The 17,703-nt window shown below is 48.3% G+C and overlaps 2 protein-coding genes across 7 annotated transcripts in view; one reads left to right on the forward strand and one right to left on the reverse strand.

Moving 5' to 3' along the window:
• Nucleotides 1-4,490, forward strand: part of DDB2 (damage specific DNA binding protein 2) — a 29,384-nt gene extending 24,894 nt beyond the window's left edge. For 5 of the 6 annotated variants that reach the window (XM_014602207.3, XM_019476775.2, XM_059722828.1 and 2 more), the window contains exons 9-11: nt 157-321; nt 1,409-1,454; nt 3,606-4,490. In XM_014602207.3, coding sequence (XP_014457693.1) covers nt 157-321; nt 1,409-1,454; nt 3,606-3,853 — 459 coding nt within the window. In that variant the 3' untranslated portion in view covers nt 3,854-4,490. The remainder of the gene's footprint in view (nt 1-156; nt 322-1,408; nt 1,455-3,605) is intronic. The other variant, XM_059722830.1, reaches the window with a different exon arrangement.
• Nucleotides 4,491-4,897: 407 nt separating this feature from the next.
• On the reverse strand, nt 4,898-16,503 carry ACP2 (acid phosphatase 2, lysosomal). Its single transcript, XM_059722832.1, has 11 exons — nt 16,354-16,503; nt 16,144-16,239; nt 15,909-15,995; nt 12,707-12,859; nt 12,239-12,337; nt 11,976-12,065; nt 8,721-8,853; nt 8,526-8,614; nt 7,743-7,849; nt 7,050-7,225; nt 4,898-6,967 (listed from the first exon to the last, which is right to left on the reverse strand). Exons 1-11 carry the CDS (start codon nt 16,477-16,479, stop codon nt 6,831-6,833), a joined length of 1,293 nt encoding a protein of 430 aa, XP_059578815.1. The 5' UTR covers nt 16,480-16,503; the 3' UTR covers nt 4,898-6,830.
• Between the last annotated feature and the right edge of the window lie 1,200 nt (nt 16,504-17,703).

Here is a 17,703-nt window from a genome sequence, read left to right on the forward strand (position 1 = left end):
TGCAACCTGAGAAGGCATTTTCATAGCATGCTTCTAGCATCAGGTGCAAAAAAAATGCAATGATGTAATTTCTGTTCAAGATGGGGCACTGCATTGTGGTTGCTCACAGCGTTCTTCTGGAATTGTTTACCCACCATTTCTTTGCTTTGTGTTTAGGCAACGTGGCATCCTCGTTATGACCTCATTGTGGCAGGTCGTTACCCAGACCCCAAGTTCCCCAGCTACACTGTGGATGAACTACGAACTGTTGATATATTTGATGGAAACACTGGGGAGATGGTGTGCCAACTCCATGACCTCAATGCATCTGGCATTATTTCAGTGAGTATGGACACTGAAGCTGAAAGGGCCACTATGTCAGTAAGATAAAAGGAGCAGGAGATCAAGCTGGGAATCATCTCCTCCATTACTGCAGGTGCTTCTCCTGGAGGAGGCTTGATGGCAAGGTGTGGTGGGAGAAACAGTCTGAACTAGCCACATGGGGGAACAGTTCAGGAAGTGTTTGTCATGACTTACAGTGGCACAGAACATCTACCATAGGGAGCAGTCTCCTAAGAGAGAGTCCTGGTCAAGGGTTCATGCAAGAGATGCCTTAGATCAGTGGTTTTCAAACTGTTTTGTGGAACAGTGGAGTTCTGTGGTTGGTCTTCAGGGGTTCCACAGAGAGATTGGGAGTAATGGCAGAGCGGGTCGGGAAGCAGTGTGCTGCCATTGCCTGGCCAGGCTGCCTGACTGCATCGGTCTTTAGGATAGGGGTTCCATGGCAGAAGTGCTATGAAAACGTTCTGTGACTTTAGCCAATTTTAAAACCACTGCCTTAGCTGCTACCTCTGTGCCTGAGATCTGGCCCTTTCCTGGCCACGTGCAGTGGAGCCACTGTGAATTACCCTGTCAGGGGGTGGGGAGAAGCAGAGTGGGAGTATGGTTACAAGTTGTCTGCACAACTTACAGCTCTCGCATCAGGTTTTGATGACCTGATTCTCCAGCTTCTCCCACTGAGTGGAAGGGCATGCTAATCTTGTCAGCACATTCAGCTCCCAAGCACAGGGTCTTACCTCTTCTCTCTCTGTAGAGAAGGTGAGCAGAGAGGAGAGAGTATGGGCCATATTTGCCTCACCTTCACTGCAGTTTCACACGATTACTGCATTGGCTTCAATATTGTTACTCCTGATTTATGCCAGCATGACAGGTGGGTCTGGCCTACTGACTGAGGCCTGTTGGCCAAACCACTGCCCCAGGTAGATGGTGTGTAAACCATGTGAGCCCAAATGGCTGAGCTGTGCAGAGTGGATTCACGCTTAGCCAGGGTCCTTTCTGCAGGTTTTGTAGGGAACATTCTGGTTCTTGGATTGTTTGATGTTAGGTAAACAGTGACACTTACAGTTTGTCATTTTGTTTCTATCTGCAGCTTAATAAGTTTAACCCTATGGGAGACACACTGGCCTCTGGCATGGGTAAGTGATGTGGGGGGGGGTCTCTGGCTTCTCTTTCTCCTTACAGGGACACTTGGGATAGTGGGTTCTGGTCCCAAAGAGGGCAGACTGGATTCTCCAAATAGGGATGTGCTAGGAGGGAAGGGCCCCAGGAAGCTAAAAAGAGCTCTTGCATTAACATTTGCAGTGGCTTAATTCATTTGTTTATGAAACTGGTAAAGACCCACCCCCAGGATTCCTTACTCTTGTCTTCCTGAGGATTAATCAGTTGCTACCAAATTGCTTTGCAAACATCTGCTGAAGTGGGAATTGTGATTAGCAGGGATCCTGGTTTTCCCTGATAAAAAATCTCAAATTCTCTGATAAAAAATTACAAGTTCTCTGATAAAATGCCCTGAAATCTATGATTCAAATGAAAGCCCCCCCTGGCCCTGTTTGTGCCCTTACTCTTCCCCCACAGGCCCTCCAATCCTGCTGGTGCCCCTTAGTTTCCCCCCTGGCCCTGCTTGTGCCCCTCACTCCTCTCATAGCCTCCCCCAGCCCTGCTGGTGCCCCTCACTTCCTGCCCACCACCCACAAACCCCTGGTCCTGCTCATGCCCCTCACTTCCCCCCACAACCCCTGCTCCCCAGCCCTGCTGGAGGGGACCCCCAGCTGCCAGGGTTGCGGGGCCAGGGACCTGGGTCTGCAGCCCCCTGCCCTTGGCAGGAGATGGCAGCTACTGCAGCAGAGCAGAGCCTGGCTCCCCTGCCCCTGCTGCCTACCTGCTGTAGGCTCAGGTGTGAGGGTGGCTCCCTGCAGCTGTGTGCACTACTGGAAGGTAGGGGGGACCCATGCCCCCCCAGATCTGTGCTTTGGGTGGGGGTGGGGCTGACTGGCTGCTGTAGGCTTGAGCTCCCCATCTTCCTGCCCTCCCCCAGGGCCTCTGCAGCCTGGTGGATGCGACCTGGCACTGCAGGGAACAGTGGGGCTGTGCACGAAAGCTGCTTGCCATTGCGAGCTCTGCACTGCCCTGGTGACACATCCCCTGCACATGCAGCAGGAGCAGCAATGTGGGGTTGTGCCCCTCACTGGTGCCACATGGGCAGGGGATGCATCGCCAGGGCAGTGCAGAGCTTGCAGAGGTAAGCAGCTTTCTTGTGCAGCCCCACTCTGCCCTGCAGTGCCAGGTCCCACCCACCAGGCTACAGAGGCCCCGGGGAAGGGCAGCAGGGCAGGAGTCCGAGCCCACAGGCAGCCCCCGTCCTGTGCACAGATCTGGGGGGCATGGATCCCCATTGCCCCAGAGTGCATGCAGCAGCAGGGAGCCAGCCCCCCGCCTCCCAGGCAAGCAGCCTGTGGCACTGTCCTGCTTCCCACTGGGACCCTGTGACCATACATTGCGGCCCTGGGCCCCAAGCCCCACACACCGCCCAGCAGGGCAGCAGCACTAGCCCTCCCAACTCCCTTCCTCCCTCCCTATGGAGGCATCAATACCCCCTTCCATTTACCTGTGGAACTGCTCTCCAGGCTGCCTGGTGGCTCTGTGCAATGTGTACGTGCATCCATGTTTTACTGTTTTTCTGTGGGAAATGGAAAACCTGGGTCCCTGATGATTAGGTACAAGGGAAAGCAGGCTTCCCAGGGGAGGGAGCTGCTGCTACCTATTGGCGCTGAACTGAGAGAAAAGCAAGGTGAAAAAAAGTCCCACCCCTATTGCCTTCTTTTGCTAGTCTCTAGCTGTGCCGTTCCACTCCTTTGGACCATCAAGTTTATCCATGCTTTAGATTGAAAGGTCCCCCAGTTTGGCCTGCTTGGGCTTGTCTAGGACCTCGGAGAGCTGGTCCTACTATGGTTTGTTTCTCATTCATGGCAGAATCTTTGATAGAACAGCTCTTCCTGTAGAAAGGCTTGGGGCTAGGCAATTGTTTACATCTCCTACTTTTAGGTACTGCCCCAAGATTTCCCATGGCCAGGTATGTGAGCCTTACAATGGGGCTCTGTGAAGGGAAGATCAGGAATGAAGAGATGCCATCTTTGGTGATTGGGAAGCATCCAGAAAAGACACTTCTTGCTTATGTTGTGTAGCATCTTGCCAAATGTTTAACTGGCATAGATGGTGACTTCCCCCAAGAGGACCTAAAGCCTCATCAGTATTTCTGAGGGTACATGTTGACTTTTTTTTCTCAATAGGCTTTAATATTTTGATCTGGAGTCGGGAGGAGATGGTGGCCAAGAAGCAGGAACACCTCTTGAAAGCCATGACACAGCAGGGGATTGGAGGCAGGAGCTCCTCCAGACGTGGGGGGCAGAGACAACCAAATCAAGGAAAAAGCAAACTCAAAGCCAAGCTGCTTGCTCAGGAACTGGAAGAGACTAAAATAAAGGGCAAAAATACCAAATCACAGGGCAGAAAGCAGAAGAAGGATCTAGAGGACTGATCAGACAAAGCTGTTACTGACAGTGAGCAAGAGCTGCCCTGCAAGTACTAGCCTTCTGCTATGTCCTTCCTCCGTGTTATGTTGCTTCCCTTATTCTCTCATTCCCCCTTGAAGGGATGGTGTCACTGCCCAGCTCCTCCTGTAGAGGGCACGACACACACACTTTTATCACTTCTATCAAGCATTGTAGGAGCCAGAACATCATGCTGTATGCTAGCATTCATTGCAGGAACCAGAAAAGAGCATTCTTGTACTGATGCTTGAGGCCTACTCTTTACCAGTCTTGCAGGATGTGAGGCCAATGTGGAACAGCCAGGGCTGAGCTGGGGCCTGCTAATGCTGTAGTTCATGTTTTCAGAGTTTTAGTTGCTTTGTTCATTCCAGTTCTTCCAAATGTGGGGCTAAATGTTCCCAAAGCAGAACCTGAGGATTCTCTTCCCACATCCTTTCTCCTATTCCCACATCTCAGGGCTGCTGTCAACCTGAAAGATTTTAAGGTTTAAAGTTTGTGTTTACAAAGCTGCCAAGGGGCAGTGTCTGCCCCTAAAGACTGCTGGCTGTGGCCCTGGCTTGGGCCCTACTGGGATTCATTGTTCTTTTCATAGTATTGAAGAATTAATAAACATTTTGTACCATACAGGGCTTCTTCTAAGGGGGAGGGAGGGGCTGTTGAGTTGTTTTTTCTTGAGCCTATACCAGCAGAGGTGTGGTAGGCATTTACATAAATGGTCCTTCTACAAAGGTTTCTTGTAAAAGAACATAGAAGACTTTCAGTCCTGAATACATTAGGTAGTAGGAGCCAAAACTGGTGTTAATTTTGTGCCCATCTTATTTAGGATCACTCTATGGGTGTGCTGGTTAATAAGGGTCCTGACCCATCCTTCCCTCTCCCTCCCCCCACAGCCCCCCATAACCTCCCTGCTGCCCCTCCCACCCAATCTTCATGCTGTGAAAAGGAGTCCATTGCAATAGACTCCACAAATGTCTGACTATGAAGAGATAACAGGCCTGTGAATGCACACAAAGGAAAAGGAGCATCACAAGCCGAGTTCAAGATAGATTTTAATGCACAGGAGGAGGGGTGGAAATAACAGAACAGAATTACAGAAACTCATTCACAAAGTCTTAATCACTATAGAAACCTCTCTTTCATTTGTGCAAAATCTTTTGCATTAAAAAAATAGGCTTGGTTGCCTCTAATGCACTTCCTTTTACCTCTCTTCCTCATGCCTGTTTCTGTGAGCAGCTGCTTGTTCTTTGTTACTGTCTTGACTGGCAGGAGACCTATGTTTACATCCCCAATAAGGAGAGAAATAGGTGAGGGAGCTGCCGAGAGCAGCAGACAGCTTCTGCTGAGAGATTTCCCATGCTGGCAACAGCCTGTTATGCGGAGGGAAAAAGTCCCCATGATCCACAGTAGAGGAAGAAAAGGAAGCGCCTGTAATCAGAGTACTGGCCTCTGTTGCCAAGAAGGGAAGGGAACTGGACCAGAAAGGGAACTAAAACTGGGAAGTGAATGTGCAGCATCACCATGTGAAGAGCCAGCGCCTCTGGTGCCTGCTGCAGTCTCTCATCCTTTGCCACAAACCACAGAATAGGAAGTGGCAGGCAAGGTGATGAGGGCTTAGTATAATATTCCCAGCACCCATTGCAGCATTCAGAGATGTTTGCTGCTTCCACCCAAGTGGCAGAGATATGATCACTCTTAGCAACCCTTCTGAAAGAAGATCCAAATCCTGGCACGTGAACAACAGCCTCAGCGATGGGGAGAAAACTAGTGGAGGTGGTGTCCGTTCTGATTTCAGAAGCAGACTTTTCTGCTATGTGGCCTTAGACTGCTGCGTAATACTTTCTGCCTGCAATGCACATTCTTTGGGCCTACAGCCAACCTCTGCCCACAGTGTGGTACAGGGAGTATTGCCAGTTCCTCCTAAAGAGGCCGTAGCTATACATACCCAGAGGAATCTAGAGCAGTCAGCTCAAAGGCTATAGCTTTAAAAAGGGCTTGATAATTTCATTACCACAAGCAATTGTAGCTCTGCAGGATAGCATTATGAAGGTAATCAAAGCTCCTGGCCCAGGGAACAGGCAGGGCACTTTCTCCTTTGTGTAACATTGCACAATAGAGCTGGGCGTGTGACAGCTTGGAAAGATCACAAATTGGGCATCGCAGGTTAATTCACCTGGCAAAGCCTCTATCAAGCTTGGACATGTCCAGCCTACCCTGGCAATGAACTTTGGACCCAATGTCAGGTTTACAGGCCTTCCCTGACTTAAGGGTGGTTTTTCACTTGTGATATAGAATAAGGGAGGGGGGAAAGTGACCAGATGCTAGCACCAATCAAGTAGCAAAGACAGGAATGATTTAATCAAGTATTCCTAATTTGCCTGTGATCTCCAGCAGCTCAGAGTGCTTAGAGAGCAGGTGAGGATTCAGTCCCTAACCAGCTGGGGCTCTGGCCCAGGCCCAGCCTTCCCATTGTCTTGAGCCACTAGGCTGATTACAATATACACAAAAAATGACCTAAAAGAACAAGGCAGTTCCAGACTGAGCAGGAGATCACAACATCTTGGAGAGGTCCAGGTCCTTTGCTGCAGTCAGGGTGAGTGGTAAAGTTTACAATCATTAGAAGGAAAGTCTTCCTGAGATGCAATGCCCTGGCTGGCCAAACTGAGTAGAAGGGGAGTCCTTGAGTGGTGGTACTGAATTGGAATTGGGGATTCCATATAGCACACCACATTCAGGAGAGGATATTTTATTTCTTTGAGGTCAGCCCACCTGTGGCACTTCACCTTCTGCATACATCATGTTTAGAGTTAGGAGCAGCCAGGTTCTGCCAAAGTCTTGTCAAAGCCCAGCTTCAGTCTGGGGAGTAATGGTCAGAGCTGAAGAATTCTCAATCACTGAAGGGTACCCATTCACCCTTGGGAACAGCACTGCTCCCTCCTGCTGCATGAGGAGAGGTTGGAGTGACTGTCATGCCTGCTCTTCTCCCTCATTGGAAACATGCCGGTAGCCAGGAGGCTGTGACTGCATGCGGAAGAGGACAGTCAACAAGAGGATGATCAGGAGGAAGAGGATGGATCCACAGACAGCTAGAGCCACAATCAGTTCTGCAAGGAGAAAGCAAGAAGTCAGCACAGCAGCACACAAGCTCTCATTTTTCTACTATTCCCCAGATCATACAGCACTCACTTGTGTCCTGGACATTGCTTGCTATCTGGCATTCCTGCTCCCAGTCTTGGGGAATGACTGGGTCTGTGAGTCGAAGAAAATCCCCCAGGGGGCAGCGCTGTGGGCAGCCGGGCAGCATCAGAGGGAAAGGCTCCTTCCCACTTTCATTCCGGAAGAACATCTCTACAGAAAAGTTTCTGTGAACAGAACAGACATACGAGTGGAACTATCCCTGCCATGACCACCAAGTGCCCACCTCTTTCCATCATCCTTTTTGCACTCTATAAAAGGGAACTACCTTTTTCTCACTGTTCTGGTAAAGTTGCACCCAGATACTTGGCAGGGTTAGGTTCCTAACCCCCCTACAAAGGTGAAGGTTTGTGAAGTAACTGGGTGTATACACAGCTGTAGCAAATAGCTACACAGGACTGCTAAGGCACTCCAGCTGTTTGCTGTGGCTTTTATTTTAAAAGGCACCATTTCTCTGATCAGCCATGTGGGACAACTGATCAGCTCCAGTTTATCCGAGAAGTGGCACCATCCAAAATAAAAGTTGCAGCAAAGAGCTGGGTGGGTGTACTGTGTACTGGTATCTCCCATCTCTTTTTCTTTTCCCTGCTTGGGGGCAAGGTAAGGGGTGCCACCATGAAGTTGGAGTCTAGCCTACATGTTTAACCTTTGGGATGAAGCTGATGCCCTTTTGGTAGCCCTCACCCATCATCTTCCTGGTACAGCTCAAATATGTGACACGAGGCATATGGTGCTTGCACCCTGTTGTAGACATCCAGAGCCATTTGCAGTGCCACGAGTGTGGTGTCATGCTGAGGAAGAAACAGAACACATGAATCATCCCTCACAAATAGGAAAGGACACCTGGGACAACATCCATAAAGAGAGAGCCTCAAAAGGGACCACAGGCTATGCTGGGCATGGGGGAGCTAACTCAGAACCATATCAGAGAAGGGAAAGCCTGTGCATTCCCATGCTCTGAGGACTCAGAGAAAGGGGAGAGAAATAATGATGCTAATATGGTGACCAGTACAGAAGACTGTACCAGAAAAAAGGAAGAATGAGATACAGCTGTACATACCAGCCTACCCTATTTCCCAGGGGTCAGTCTTTAGGGACCACTTTGATTGCAACTCTGGGGGAGACGCTGGACATTCCAGCTCATCAGGTGGTTGGAGGGAGATAAGTGTCTGAATCTATCACCTGCTGAGATACCACACTGGAAAAGCCCCCATTCAAATACCAAACCTGGGGAGTAGTAACCCCTAAACCCATCTTTCTGCCTGTGGCTCAGCTACATTGAGGGACATACAGAAGGGCCACTTTCTAGTGCTCTACAGCGGACCCAGCAACAGGCAAAGCTATGTCTCCTGGATATGGTAGGCAGAGACTACATGGAAAGACAGTAAGGTTCAACACCACTATCAAGGCTCAAACCTACAGCAGATGGGAAGAATGGACAAGGGCAGCTCCCACATTCTGACCTACCGCTGAGTAAGCAAGCAGTTTCAGGACTCGAGGTGCAGAGGTATTTGTTGCTAAAGTCAAGTTTTTCCTAATCTGAGCCAGCAGGACCCCTGAGGAACAAGAATGGCTGATCAGACCCTAAAGCTAGATTGGGCAGCAGGAGAGCTGCTCAATGGGGCTACCCTACCCCACCTCCTTCCCATCTCGTCCACTCACCGCCTTGCAGACGAGCTTTCTCCACCCGATCCTGGATCCCAAACAGGTATTCAAAGCCAAAGTCTTTTAGTTGCTTCAGCTGAACCATAACCTCTGGCGTCACCCATGGTGGTAGCGTCATCTTGTGTGCTTGCTAGAAAGTAATGGGATAGTAATGGGAATGGTCACTGTTCTTGGAGAAGCATGAGGACTAATAGTAAGACTAAAAACCAGGGACTCTGTTTCTTTATAAACACAGCTGGTGTATAGAGTGAGCTCAAGAGATATCTATTTTATGTGGGGTTGATTCTAACTTCTCGAGACTACACAGAGCCAGAAATAAAAATGCAAAGTATAAGAACATGAAAGAATCAGACAAAGCTACTACAGGCAGGGAAGATCAGGGCCACTAGCAGAATGCTAGTGCTCAGTGGCAGTCACTGCACCCAGGACAGGGGCCTAATAACCTCCATGATGAGAACATGGGGAGCAGGAAGGCAGGGAAAGAGTCTGCTTTGTACACAGCCAGTATACTTGGATAGATGGATGAACTGCAGCAGAAGGTAAACAGGTAAACAACTCTCCTGTGTCACCTTTCTAGAGCATGTGCCAATATACTGCAAGAGGGACTGTGCTGAGCACTTATGGATCTATTCACCATTGCTTAGATCAGGTACCTGTCAGCAGCCTGGGAAGTAAATTTGCTTCTGCATTCATTTACTAAACAGTCAGGAAATTCTGGTTTTGGAGCTCTTTGTTGGTTTGACCTAGTGGTGGGGGGAGGGGCAGGGGAATCTCCTGCCTCAGCTGTGAAAAAAGACAGCCTTACTCAGCAAAGTCTTTCCCTTATAGTGTTGCTTGTGAGAGTTAGAAAGAAGTGGAGCTCAAACTAAGGAAAATCCCCAGTCTCCAGTACAGGCCTGATGTATCGATGTAGGGAGGAGCTTTCCTTCAGGGTGCCCCCATTTCTTTATTTGCCAAGGAAATGCTCTTTGAATTCTAGATCCTTTACATCCAAAAAAAGTCTAAGCAGGTTGTTAACAAAGAGAACTTCTGCAGAAGAACAGAGCTGCAAGCCACTAGTGTTTCTGCCATTGGAATTTATTTGTTAGTAACTGTAGTTTCATCAACATTCCTTCATGACAGCAAGACTCATGCCAATAAGGGGGTCTGAAACAATCAAGGAATGGCAAGAGCCACTACTGTGTGCTTTGCCCAAAAGGACAAACAAGATGACAGAAACCAGAGGCTTAAGAATGCAACAAACAATCCAGAGGGAATCTTTGCGAACAGATCTTTGAGTCTAGAAGGGGCAGACCTTCACTGTTAATAAATAATGGTGAAACTCAGACTATTCAGTTAAATTAATTGATGAGCTGACAAAGGGAGGTTTAGAGCAGAGTCCTTAGAAACATGTTATTTTGTAGTATTTAGACACTCAGGTAATTTGATGGTTTGGGTCTTGCCAAAACCTGGAGCTATTCTGCTTTGTGTTTGTTTATGCGTAGGCAAACCCTGAAGGTTTTGACTAAACTGTAGTAATCAAACATGGATCCTATCTATGTTGTGGAGGTACTAGTCATGGTTCCTGAGTTAGGGAAGCTGAATTTTACACTCAAAGCAAACAAAACAATTCTGTTGTGTGAAGCAGGAGGATCTCCTTCCCAGGATCAGAGCTCTCCGTCGTTATCAACACACAAACTTGCAGTTTACGTAAGAAAGTGTGTCCTTAAATGGATTTATTTCAAACACTGCAAATGTGTGCAAAGCAATGGTTCCCAGTGTTTTTACAGCTGATACATGCCTCAAAAAATGCCCGTTCTAAGCCGTCACTCGTTTTTTTTTTTTTACTTAAAAAAAGAGCAATTCTGTTACAAAAAGCTCAGAAAGACCACAAGTCAGAATGTTTTTGACACAATGGATTCACATTGGAAATCTGAGTTTATCTTGTGAATCATTTGTGTTTGCACAGTTAACATTCTTAAAAAGATCTCATAGCATGTCAGGGTGCTGCAACATCCTAGTTGAGACTCACAGGTATACAGACTTAAATACAGGCAAAATGTGATTTCAGTTTAATCTAATCTAGTTTATTTGTTGTTTACAAGGTTAAACTAAACTGAAATGAGAGTTTCTGTACAGATGCTTGCATCAGTTTTTAATAGGGCTGTCAATTGTGGTTAATGCACATGATTAATGCGTTAATCATTTGTGTTAATTTTTTTAACATGTTAGTTGCGCACATGGTTTTGGAGCCTACACCCAGGCTCCCCTCTGCTGCCATCACTGCCTCTTTCAAAATGGCTGCCATCCCACATTGTGCCAGTGGGACTGAGACCACAGGTTGCACCATAAAGGTAAAAAGCACAAAACTTCTAATACATATTTTAAAAATCAGTTTAAATCTCATCTCAGAGAAAATACACACTAGAATGCAGAAGTTTTATTTGTACTTTATTGCCTGGAGACATACTACAAGGCAGAGTGTTAAGGTTATTTGCTGTTTTAAATGTACATTGCCTCAGCTTTACAAATTTATTTCTTTTCATTTTAATAACTCTAAATCTCGTGGGTTTAAAATTTTTATTTTGGGATACAGCTAACATGTTTGTTTGTTTTTTTTATTTAACTCTTTGTTATTGCTATGTGCTTTCAACCTAAACTCCATCTTAACATGATTTTTGTTTGGGAAGTATTCGAAAGATAATACTACACTTTTTTAAGGCCCTCCTGAGTGAGAGGGTCTCAAAACATTTTACAAACAATGATGACTTAAACCTGATGGCCTCCTGCAATCTGGAGGAAGAGTTAATCCTTAACAGTTGGGAAAGTTGAGGCATGGAGCAGCAAATGAATGGCCCAAAGTAGCAGAGAGAAGGGCAGACCCAAGAATATTACCTGGGAGCTTTTAATGATTTGAGCAGGGAACCAAAAGAAAAAGCCAGGATGGATTTTAGACTTTAACTCAAGCTTGCCCACAGAGAAGTAACCATTTGGGACTGCAGTAACTTCTGTTAGAGATGTTTATTTCTTATGGCCCCAGAGCAGCCTCTGAACCATGCAAGAGGCTGTGTTTCTGATGTGCATCTGGAGGGGTTACTGAGAAAGTGAAAGATTATATCTAATTATGAGAGGAGAAAGAGAAGATTTCTGTACAATACAAATCTGTTTCCCACCAAATCCAGTTTTTCCAGTCTAGTGAATCCCTAATCCCATTCAATTTAGCCAAAGATACTGGGTCCCTCCCTCTGCAGGGTGGTGCTGAGATGAACTCACCTCACAAAAAAGCGTGTCGTATACACTCCAGACAGACTCGAGGGTTACATCCCGGATTCCTGTCTCATTTGCCACCATCTTCAGGAACCGCTGCAAGGACAGAGAAGAGACTGGGACCTTCTTCTCGTCCACCACACAGTGCACACTCTAATCTGCAGAGCAGAACTTTCCAACCCCTCCCTCTTGTCTCTGATTATGTAAAACTGGCTTCTTCCCTGCTACAGGTTTCTGGAAACCTTTGCCTTACACAGACTCTCACTTACCAAATTCTGCCTGGTTTTATTCATGTACTCCGCTGACTGCCGGGTTTCATTCTGCAGCTGCTCATACCGTGGGCAGGGGGACAATGGGAACTTCAGCAGCTGGACAGAGCCAAAAGAAAAAAAAAAAGAGAGAAAGAAAAAGAAAGAAAGAAAGAAGAGCTTGGTGGTTGAAACATTTGAGTATAGAATCCTCCTAACAGACATTGATAACTGTACCACACACCAACCCTGTATGTCTGCCAAGAGAAGGCATCTCCTTTCCAATGCGATGCTGTATTTAATGTGCTGAATGAGCAGAGACCCTGAATTCCTCCTTGGCCCAGGAGCAGGGGGTCCTGAAAGGCAGGTCTAGGGAGTGATGGGAGGGAAGCTCTGGTCTGAATAAACATGGACACTGAAAAGAAAGGCTCTTGGATGGAGGAGAACCTAGTGTCTGTCCTGCCAGTATTTTCCCTTGACATGACTCACCCTTTCCACAGAGTCAGGCACTGTGTGTACAGGGATTGGCTGCCAGGAAATATTCGGGTTGAACACTTGCAGTCCTTCTGGGGGGTAGAGGCCTGCCAGGTTGGCTTCTGCACTCATCAGGGTCCGGTCATAATCTGTGCTACGAATGAAGATCTACCGGGGTAGAGACAACACATTTTGCTCATATCACTACTATACCATGGAAAAGGGAATGCAGAGGCAAAAAAAGAAAAAAATGCATGCAAGTATGCCAAGGCCATTACAGATGGAGCACTTCCCAGGGTAGGGGAAAAGGAATTTGGTGTGTAATACAGGACAGGGTGGGACACAGCATGGAGATGAGAGAGAGATGGGAGGGAAGGAGGAACTCAGGTGAGAAATAGGAGTTAGGAGCAAGCAGGCAGAAGAAGCAGAAATGTATTTGGTGACAGGTACACAAAGTAAATGTAGCATTTACAGCACAGGACTGGAGGCTGGATTCCTTGGCTCAGTTTAGCTCTGAAAGTGATTCACTGAGAAACTCATGCAAGAATTTGTGCCTCAGCACAATCATGACAGTAATGATACACTTAACAGTAGGGATAGAAAAAGGTGCTGAAGTTTCATTCATTAAAGCAGGGGTGTCAAACATCCAGCCTCACAGAGCTTCTGATGGACTGGATGATCCATCTCTACACAACTCCAGAACCCAGAGGTTAATGCTGCGGCCATTCCCTTCCCCAACACTCTATTCGCGGTTCAGACACCTTTGGTGACTAAGATTGATGGCAGGGGATAGAGGGGAGGTGAGCAGCAGGGATGTTAGCCCCCTGGGTGCCAGAGCCACACTACTATAGCAGCTCCAACAACTGTGGTGATTAAATCCATCACCACTGCTTATGGGTCATCCAGCTCACAAGAAGCCCTATGGTCTACATCTGGCCAAATGAGCTTCACATTCCTGTATCAAAACTTTTTCAGCTCCTGGGATGGAAAGAGCATAGAACATTCAGTACTTCAGAGCTTGGCAGGGGAAGCTTGGCCCCCCATAGGAAAGAAGGACAAATGCAGTTTCAAGAAGGATTAAGGTTTCAAGAGTTTGGTACCTTACCACCGTTTACCAGAGACACCGGGGTAGGAGTGGGGGAAGAAGTGCATGGGGCAGGCCTGAGGGACAGATAGGCCTGCCCCAGAGAGAGGGCTGAGATCAGGTATGACATCAGGTAGTCAGGGCATTAGAGAAGAAATAGAGAAAACAAGAGAAGTCTGGGGTGAAGCCAAGGGTTGGGAGCTTTGGTGATGGTGACTGAAAATGGGCAGTTGCAGAAAGAATGCTGTGAAAAGGGAAACATTGTTGCTTTACTTCACAGAGCATCCTCCAAGCAAACTGTATGCCCCAAACTGTTATATTTAGCAAAATTTATTCAGTCTTTAGACTATTTCTATTCACTTTAGGTGAACCATGCCATGACTCAGCAAAGTTACAGCAAAACGCTTCTCCTTTAGGAAAGATGAAGGAATGCCTAGGTAAGCCCTGAAGGAGCAGCAGGAATTAGCAGACTAGAGCAATGTAACAAACCACTAAATCCTTAAACAAATATGTCTGTTTCAATACCCTTTTACAGGGATCTGTCCTGTAGCTATGTCAGATGACCAGTGCTCACATGACAGCAATCCAGAGATGGTGCTTCCTAAAAGAGAAGGCCAAGGCAGAGAGGAGAACTAAAGTCTGCAGAAGGTTGGTCTTTGCATTAACCAGGAAGCAAACAGAGAAGTTTTAGAGGAGAGAGATTTAGGAAGGGACCATGCAGTCTGGAAAAGAGGGTTGGAATATGTTTTTATGCTGCCATAGTACATAGTTCTTACAAGGCCCCATATTAGAACAATGACACTTCACAACAGCTGTTTCCAAATTGGGTGAAAACTCCTCTGTTGGTAATATTAAACTTACAGAGAAGGAAAAGGAAAAAGCAAGTAACTGGTTTGGAGCATGGATGCAAATAAAGAGAGAGGTTTGTTTAGTAATGATAGCAACTGCATGTTACTTTTCCAAGAAGCACTATCTTAAGTTGGTTTCCTGGGCAGGCTGCTCCATGGAATGATCAACCATGATTTTAAACTGTCTTTTTTAATATCAGGGTTCAGGACTTTGGGAAACAAGTACCAAATATTATCTTCCAACTTTGATTCCTGGGCTAATTTCACAGCATTTTTAACCCTCTTACAGTGGTATTGCTTCTGATTAACCCTTGGCTGAACTTATCCTAGTATCTGTAACACAAAGAGTTTTAAGTCCATTATATTTTTCCCCCTCAGTCCTATTGGCCCTTTAAGCTGGATGTTTGCAATGAGGCATGAAAGGCCAAGGGCAGGCAGATCTCCTTAGTTCAATTCAGAAATTGACAGTGGAAACAAATCAGAGAACAGGCATATTCTACTTTCTTGATGTAACCCAGCTGGGTAAGATCCATTATACCCCAAGGACTTTACTTCAATGGCAACTTAGGTTTCTGACATGTGCTAACAACATTTGCCTAGGTCAGATATTCTACAGATGACAGATCCAGCTACTGGAAGGTCTTGCATGAATAGCCACTCTACTGCACAGGCATGGCAGGATGGGCTGGGGACAGGGAACAAAGAACAGTTCCTCCACCTACAAGCTGTATTACAGTTTCTCCTTTTCTCCCTTCTGAGTTCACTCCCTTTGGAGCTTGACACCCAGGACTTCCCAATTAAAGTCCTTCTCTGACACATCCCAATTCTCCTTAAGGAAAATGACTGGAAGGAGCAATGCATAGGCTAACTTGGTTAAACTCTCTCTGGAAGCTCTGTAGGAAAGGGAAATTAAATCTATTCCAGCAGATGTTTTGTTTGACGAAACAAAACATCTGCTGGACGTTTTATCTCTGCTGTCTGTAAGCAGGGATGGCCTAGGCCCAGTACTTCACCAAGGCAAAACTTAACCTCTCCTTTTTCTCCTGCCCCTCCCCCTCCCCAGCTTTCAAGGTACTTGCCCCAGACTCGGAAGTGATTTATCAGGGAGGCAGTTTCCAGGCGAGATGCTCTGCCAAAGGCCCCTTCAGAGGTTTCTGGGTACAAGCAGCAGAGACCACCCCGAGGGACCACAGAAAGGCAGTTCCACCCCTGAGCCCAGCACCAGGCAGTCAAAGCAGGGAGGCAGGGGAGTGAGGACCCCTCTGGGGAGGTACAAGACACTGACCTCCTGCCGTTGGTATGAGGCATTCAGGAACCCGTGGTAGCGGCTCCGCAGGGCCTGGCCCAGCTCCCACTGCTGCTGCATCCCCATCTGCCAGCAGGCCCAGAATGAGTCACCAGGCAGCCCGGGCTGCTCCGGCCCAAGCCCCCTGCCTCCCCCGGCCCCTAATCCCCCCCGGCCTCCCCCTGCCACCCCCCGGCCCCTAATCCCCCCTTGCCGCCCCGCCCCCAGCAGGCACCTGGGTGAGCTGCCCGAAGCCCTGAGGCCAGGCGGCCTCGCGGTAAGGGTCGCGGGGATAGGCTTTCACCGGGGAGCGGTCGCCGTGCCGGTACACCTGCAACACAGCAGCGCCCGGGCCCGCGGGAGTCAGTGCCGCCGCCACCCGCCCCGGCCCCGGCCCCAGCCCCAGCCCCAGCCCCAGCCCCGCGCACCCCGGCCCGGCGCTCACCAGGGTCACGAAGCGGAGGCTCCGGGCCTGAGCGAGCGGCGGCGGCTCCGGGCCCAGCGCCAGGCCCAGCAGCAGCAGCAGCGGCGGCGCGGAGACCGCCCAGCCCCGCCGCTTCCCGGCCGCCATGGCGCTGCCCAGCTGGCCCGCAGCTCTCGCGGAACTCGGGCGGTGCCGGCCGCGGGGGCTGCCCGGACGGACATTTCGCAACACGCGGGAAGGGGGAGTGCGAGCTGCTGCTAGGAACGGAAGCTTCAGGAAGGGAGGGAATGAGGGGTGGGGGGACTGTGAACGGCTGCGCGCCGGAAGTGGAGGTGAGAAGGGGTCGTCTGGAGAAGGGTGTCCCGGCTCGCGAGCTGTCAATCAGAACCGTGGCTCCTCCGCCCGCAGGGCCAGCTCTCAAAGCGGGCGACTCCTCGCCAATAGCAGCGCGAGAACTGGGGTTGAAGTCCCGCCCCCTCAGCTCGCTCCGAGGGCTGAAGCGGACCTGGTTCCCCAGTGCAGCCTGTCCCTGCCTCGTCCTGTCCGGTTGCTGGAGGGCGGGTACACTGCCGTTGCCACACCTCCCTCCGCCTCCTTCCCTCGGTGACCCTGGAGCACCTTCTCCAAAGGATGGGCACCCAACAGGTCTACAAGCCCTTTATTGTTGGCCCTCCGTGTTGTCTCTGCAGAAGGCCGCTCTCTTTAGCAGGGCCTCTATTAACCCTCCTTTCCTTGGCTTCGGCTCGTTGGGGAAACGGAGGCACACAGCATCATTACAACACGGACACTCTTAAAAACAGAAAATTTACAATGAAAAACATGTCACAAATAGCTGTGGTCTTTTTTTGGGGGGAAAGAGGAGCAGGTGTGTTTGAGCAAGACAATGTTTCCTAGTGTACTAAGAAAAGTCAATACTGACATTTTTAAGCAGCTCTAATACATCAGCATTTGACCTTGTAATGCCTCCTCAATGCCTCATACCAGTGGCAGGAAGTTAGTGTCTTGTACTTTCACAGAAGACTGCTTTTGGGGAGAAAAACTGATTTGACTTACAGAGCATATGCGCAGATATTTTCTGGTTGCGCTCGGAAGTGTGGATGTTGTAATGATAATTGTAATACTTTAATCACAGTCTTACCTATGGGCTTCAAATAAATCAGGCCCTGTTGTGTCAGGGGATTTATATGTTATTAAAGGTGATTTATAAAGGGAAAGTATTGTGATTATCACCTTTTTGTGTCTCATAAAGAAGTCCATATATATATGGCCTTATATACCATATATAAGAAGGCCATATACTTGTGGCCTTATATACATACACACACACACCACAGAATTCTTATGTATTTCAAAATCAAAATCAATCTGCTC

Source organism: Alligator mississippiensis, chromosome 2, assembly GCF_030867095.1.
Source record: "Alligator mississippiensis isolate rAllMis1 chromosome 2, rAllMis1, whole genome shotgun sequence".
NCBI classification, from domain to species: domain Eukaryota; kingdom Metazoa; phylum Chordata; order Crocodylia; family Alligatoridae; genus Alligator; species Alligator mississippiensis.